The sequence below is a fragment of the Silene latifolia genome, chromosome 3 (genome assembly GCF_048544455.1).
Source record: "Silene latifolia isolate original U9 population chromosome 3, ASM4854445v1, whole genome shotgun sequence".
Classification (NCBI taxonomy): Eukaryota; Viridiplantae; Streptophyta; class Magnoliopsida; order Caryophyllales; family Caryophyllaceae; genus Silene; species Silene latifolia.
Window position 1 is genome coordinate 63,849,431 of NC_133528.1, and position 6,571 is coordinate 63,856,001.

The following is a 6,571-nucleotide window of genomic DNA, read 5'->3' on the forward strand; positions in this document are numbered from 1 at the left end:
ATGACTAAGATGGCGATTCTTATAATTTGCAAGGGAGATGCTATTGGTGATTTGACTATCGAGCCTAAACTTTATAATGACATAAAAAGGAAACAGGAACTTGATCCCAAGATTCAGGAGTGGAAGACAAGGATTTGGGATGGTATAGTTTCGAGATTTTCTATCCAAACAGATGAGAGTGTTCGCTTTGATGGGAGGTGGTGTGTACCTAATGATGCTGATTTGAAGAAGTTGATCATGATGGAGGCTCATTCTACTCCTTATTCGGTACATCCGGGCGGTGATAAGCTCTTTAAGGACTTGAAGAAGACGTTTTGGTGGCCCGGTATGAATAAAGATGTCGCAGAGTTTGTGGCTAGGTGTTTGACTTGCCATAGGGTAAAAGGAGAACTACGGAGACCACAAGGTAAGATTCAGTCACTTAAAGTACCGAAATAGAAATGAGAGTCAATTTCTATGGATTTCATTGTGGGGTTACCAAGAACTCAGCACGGTAACAACTTGATTTGGGTTATCGTCGATCGTTTGACAAAGTCAGCTCATTTTATTTAAATGAAAGATACTTGGAGTAAGATTCAATTGGCTCTGGGATACAAGAAGAATGTGGTACGACTACACGGGGTACCAAAGGATATTGTGTCAGATAGAGATACGAGATTTATATCTCGGTTTTTGCAAGAGCTGCAGGAATTGATGGGGACTACCTTAAACTGAAAGGACTATCAAGACCTTAGAATATATGTTATGAGCTTGAGTTATGGAGTTTGGTTGGAGTTAGGAGGATAGACTTGATCTTATAGAGTTTTCATACAACAACAACTATCACACGATCATCGGGATGACACCTTTTGAGGCATTGTACGGGAGGAAGGTTAGAAGTCCGGTATGTTGGTATGATAGCGTTGAGGCTGTGGTTTTAGGACCACAAATGATACAAGATATGGTTGAGCAAGTGCACTTGATTCGACAAAAGATGAAGGCAGCTCAAGATTGGCAAAAGAGTTATGCGGATCTACATCGTAGAGATAATAAGTTTGCAGTGGGTGACAAGGTTCTCTTTAAAGTGTCACCTATGCGGGGCATTATCAGGTTTGACAAGAGAGGGAAGTTGAGTAAGAAGTACATTGGTCCTTACAAGATTTTTGCTCGGGTAGGTGAAGTAGCTTATCGGCTAGCTTTACCTCCATCTCTTGATCAGGTGCATAATGTTTTTGATGTGTCACAACTTTGGAAATATATGAGTGATCCATCACATGTGCTCGATGTTGAGAAAATCGAGTTGGATGAAGCTCTAACTTATGCAGAGATACCAAAAGAGGTATTGGATCGTAAAGTAAGCAAGACGAGGAATGGTGAATCCGTCTTGCTTAAGGTGCTATGGTCTAATCATAACGTGGAGGAAGCCACTTGGAAGTCAGAAGAAGCTGTGAGGGAACGCTACCCAGACCATTTTGAGCAGATATGTTTGGTTACGGGGTCGTAACCGTTGACTTTTAACGGCGGTAGGAGATGGTCGCATGTGTTTTGTGGGGTAGTGTTGAGGTCGGTCTGGTTGTATTTCGGGTTGCGTGGACAATAGTTGGTTATAGTTGGGTTCAGGGTTGGTATCTTTTTAGTTAGGTGTCCTATCGAGTTGCTTTGTTAGTGGGTTGGTTTTGCATGTTGTATCAGGTATGGTGTGAACTTCGGGGACGAAGTTCGTTTTAAGGAGGGAAGACTGTAATACTATGGTTTTCTGGTCTTAGCTTACTCGGTCCTGTAGTCCATACTCGGTCGAGTAAGTTGTCAAGTGCTTTTAAATAGGCTATTATTTTCGGTGCACTCGGCCGAGTTGTGAGACACTCGGTCGAGTAGGTCGTACTCGGCCGAGTACCTGGTCTGACGGGATTAATTTCGGTGGTTTTGATGAAGGAGATTAGAGGTTATAAATTACGTGATACCAGTTACTAAATTATTTTTACAAAAACCTAAACTACGCTTACCACTTCTCTAATAATTTTATTCACTCCCAAGTCTAGTTTGAACAATCGTGAGTCAACATCTCTTTTTCCATATCGGTTTCGTTAGTAAGTCTCTGGTGTTTTCTTAGTCAGTTTGTGGTTGTCTTTTGGAGTTTGCCCTAATTTGGGTTAGGATGGCGGCAAAGGTTGATTAGTAATGGTTTATAATATAGTATTGTTTGATTATTCTTTGCTAGGTAATGATTTTGTAGAAGATCAATTCTAGCCTCGTTGTTGTTGAATTACGGAACTTGCGAATAAGGTAGGGTTTCCCTACTCGGTTGATTGTGTAATTGATTTGAGATTTATTGTGATTGACTGTATAAAATGTTTTATTTGATTGAGATTATATTATTGATTGGTACTGTTATTTTAGGACCATTTTCGGGAGATGATTCCAACCCTATGTTCAGCTTTTGTGACTCCCGTCACAAGGGGGATATGCACAGTAATGATCTGGGCTCGCTCGTTGCAATGAGCGGGGCTTAAGTGGGCAAGGCTGCGGTCCCCCCACTAGCGGTGGGGGTTATCTCTTGCGATGGGTAACCTGGCAGGGCTACACACTTTGGTGTGTAGTCGGTTACTGGTTACTAATAGAGTTTAGAGGATGGTTACTACAACTGGATTGGATTGTATTTGGTTTGTGTTGTGATTTTTTATCTTGGTTATGCAGTTGACTGACCCGTTATTGTTTTCAAAACTTTGGTGATCCATTCGGGGATGGTGAGTAGTTGATTTAGCAGGTAATAGCTGTGGATAAAGCTTGCAGGTCTTGGATGGGGTCAAGTCATCACCGATCGCTTAGCTAGCTTCCGCTGACAGTTAAACATTAGTTTCTTTTTGTTTGTTTTGGTTGTAAATAGTTTTGGTTTAACTTGAGTTGTTCTTTGATTAAACAGTTTGATATATTTTAATAAATGTTCTTGGATGGTCTATTTGATATACTTTACCTCGGGCAACTGAGATGGTTGCATCTAGATATGCTAGGGTGGCCTTGGTAAGGCACCTTGGTGTATAAGGGTGTTACGTACAGGTTGTTTTGATGTCTCGCAGGAGACAGGAAGAGCAATGGACTTGGAGTCGAGTAGCATAGATAGATGGCTTAGATGGTAGACAAGTTGTAAAATGTGTTGTTCACATTTATTATTCATTTATTCATTTGTTTGTAAATCACTAAACTTATTATTTATATAAGTAGTTTCTTAATTGCTACTCCGATTTCACTGCCTCGGGAAACCGAGATGGTAACATCCTCCCATTACCTTGGTCGGGTAAGAAGGACGTGCTACAAAGTGATGTAAAACTACTCGGATTTAATGAATTGAACAGTATGTTAGACTGTTCGATAATAATGTCGCAGCGAAATTTAAGTCTATGTTTTTTTGGTTTTTTTAATATATGAACAACAAAAATAGTAATGGATAGAACAAATAGAAATAAACCGACCCTCTCTCTCTCTATAATAACTTTTCTCTCTCTATAACAACTTTTCTCTCTTTTTTTACGTATGATCTTTTTTTCCACGACACTCTGTTCTTCTGCTCTATTATTTTGATTTCCATGGTGAAAACTCGAAGTCGTCTTGCTAAATCAAGGTTAGGGACGGATGAAGTAGTAGCTAAGGTTTCGTCTGATAGTTCAAATGGTGGAAAAGATGTTGTACCTGTGGAGAATTGTCAAACCCAGCCACGAAAATCGGGGATAGTGAATGCGCTGATTGAGTCCGCTATTACTGCTCGAGCTTCTTAGACTTGTATAAAACCTTCATCTTCTCGTATGATTAGTCCTATTGCTGCTCCTATTTTGGCTAATTCAGCTGCACTCCCAAACCCTAATAATTCTAGTGGTACTAAATCTCATATGATTGTCACTCCCATTATTGTTACTCCTACTGTTGAATCTCTAGCTGTAAATCATGTACATACTGATATGCCTGTAGATGATACTGTAATTACTCACACTACTGAAGTGCCCCAAGTTGCGAAAACCGTTGCATCTCCGTCAAAAACCAAATCGTGGTCTAATGTAGTTAAGGGTCCTACAAAGGCAGGGATGAGTCTTTATTACTGTCAAGAAAGTGCTCAAGCTAATGAAATTGACATAGATGCTTTTGATTTTGAGAAAGAACTAAAACACTGGGAATTTACTTTGATGGGTCATGTTATAGGTGCAAAACCCACTCTGAAAACTGTTCAGGAGTTTGTATCTAAACATTGGAGTTCTATAGCACTCCTAGTAGTTCAATACTATAAAAAAGGTTGGTTTGCCTTCATATTTGACTCTCTTGAGGCTATGACATCTGTGCTTCAAAAGGATCCCTGGATGGTAGGTAGTAATTCTCTTATCCTCAAGCAATGGTACCCATCTTTCTCTCTGGAAATGGAAAAGTGGCTAGGGTCCCAGTTTGGATTTTATTCCTTGGTCTTGATCCCTGTTTGTGGTCAGATGTTGTGCTTAGTAAGATTGCTAGTAAATTGGGAAAATTGGGAAAACCTCTGTTTGCTGATCTTGCCACAACTAATAATGAGAAATTGTCTTTTGCTAGAGTCATGGTTGAGATAGATGTTTCTCAAGAACTGTTTGATTATGTGACTGTTAATGCTCTTTTCCTGGGCCAGTGCTCTCAAAAAGTGGTATATGAGTGGGTTCCTTTTTACTGCTCAGGTTGTGGTAAGTTGGGACATAAAAGTTCTACTTGCAAATGGCTTAAGTAGAATACTGCTCCTATTTCTCCTAAGGCAAGCTCTTTGAATAATTCTTTGGATAATGGTGGGCTAAGAGGTCAGCAGGTGCAGATTGTTTAGGATGAGGGGAAGGTAGGCTCAGAATGCTTAGGGCTAGGTCAGAGATCCCCTCATCCTAAGACTTCTCTCCCTGTTGTCCCTATTGTTTCCCACTCATGCCCTGTTACTACAACATCTTTACTGAAAAGACCTCTTGCTTCTAGTGGAAAGGGGTCAGTCCTGTCTGAGAAAAAGACTGACTCAACTAGGACCATTCCCTATTCAAAAAAATCTACCAGGATTAAACATACTCACATATTGGATCTTATTTGTCTATGGCTAATAAGTTTCATGCCTTGGAATAAGGAGAAATCACTCTTGAGGGTCTGAATCTTCCTTTGGATCTTGCTGTTGAGCTAGGTGGTACCTGCCAGTTCATGAGTTGGTAGTGGATCAGTTGGGGAATTAGGCTCAGAATGTGATGCACTAGGCCAGAGATCCCCTTCTGGTCCATCTATGACTTCTGAATTGTGCTCTAAAAAACACTCAGAATGCTCAGGTTCTCTTCTGGTAGTTGCTAGTGGACTTGGTAACCCTCCTCCTATTCAATCATGAGGATTGCCTTTTGGAATGTGAGAGGGTTTAATTGCCCTATCAAATATAGTGAAGTGAAAGATTTCTTATGGACTAATAAAATTGATCTTTTAGCCATCTTGGAAACTAGAGTGAAAAGCAACAGAGCTACTAAAATTATCCATAAACATTTTAGAGATTGGGTTGTCATATGTAACTATGACAAACACGATAATTGTAGGATTTGGGTCCTTCTTAATCCTAAAACTACTGCTATTTTGCATCAGAAGATTGAAGCCCAGTTTATTCATTTGCAACTCAAACATTATGAATCTAACTTCCAGTTCTATTTGAGCATGGTTTATGGGAGTAATAATGCTCAGGAAAGGGAGCAGTTGTGGTCTGGTTTAAGAGCTGTTAGTACTTCTGAGCCTTGGTTGGTTCTTGGGGACTTTAATGTAGTTCGAGTCCCGGATGGAAAACTTAGCAACAATCCCCCCGTTCTTCAGGAAATGCTGGCTTTTAACTCTTGCATGTCTACTTATCATTTGGATGACTTGTCCTGCACTGGTTGAGATCTTACTTGGAATAATAAACAAGATCATCAGACTAGGGTCTGGTCTAAATTAGACAGGGCCCTGACTAATCCTGGCTGGCATTTCTGATCACTCACACTACGCCAAATCTGGCAATCAGTAAGGAGCGTATCACAACAGTTTAATGCTTTTAATAACGACACTTAGATTACCGTTTTCCAAATATTGGCGGAAACCTAGATCGCGATAATGAGAATAACGGTTTTCCACAAAAACCGTTGTTATTATAATGTGACAACGGCTACTTAATAAACCGTTATCAAAAACGTTTAACGGTTTCCAAAAGCTCATTATAAAATCTCTCTTATCAACAGTTGTTAGACAACCGTTACAAATTTAAGAAAATGGCATTTCAAAAACCGTTACTAAATTAGCACCAGCAATGGTTTGTGGTACCCTTCGTTATGTTATAGATACGGGTTTCTTGTAACCGTTATCATTTTCAATTATGAAAGAACGGTTTTTCAATTCAACCGTTGTCACTATTTGATTAGATTTCTCAGTTTGACCACTGCATGCAAAACTTTATCAGAGCTTTAATAAATATTTAATTTGACCAATAATATTCAATTTGACCAAAATAATTCTATAAATATGTCTTCATAATGTTTTAGGTCAAAATCTAAATTATCAAACATTTACTCTTTAATTTCTCTCTAAAAAAATATGGCTGGTGTAT

The 6,571-nt window shown here is 39.4% G+C and overlaps 2 protein-coding genes across 2 annotated transcripts; both read left to right on the forward strand.

Moving 5' to 3' along the window:
- The first annotated feature begins 973 nt into the window (after positions 1 to 973).
- On the forward strand, positions 974 to 1,483 carry LOC141649158 (uncharacterized). The gene has a single exon (XM_074457854.1). It carries the CDS (start codon positions 974 to 976, stop codon positions 1,481 to 1,483), a length of 510 nt encoding a protein of 169 aa, XP_074313955.1.
- Positions 1,484 to 5,334: 3,851 nt separating this feature from the next.
- Positions 5,335 to 5,871, forward strand: LOC141649159 (uncharacterized). The gene has a single exon (XM_074457856.1). It carries the CDS (start codon positions 5,335 to 5,337, stop codon positions 5,869 to 5,871), a length of 537 nt encoding a protein of 178 aa, XP_074313957.1.
- Positions 5,872 to 6,571: the final 700 nt, after the last annotated feature.

Bases quoted from the DNA above. Each gene is read 5' to 3' on its own strand.
- LOC141649159 (XM_074457856.1), top strand. From the start codon at position 5,335: ATGAGGATTGCCTTTTGGAATGTGAGAGGGTTTAATTGCCCTATCAAA.
- LOC141649158 (XM_074457854.1), top strand. From the start codon at position 974: ATGAAGGCAGCTCAAGATTGGCAAAAGAGTTATGCGGATCTACATCGT.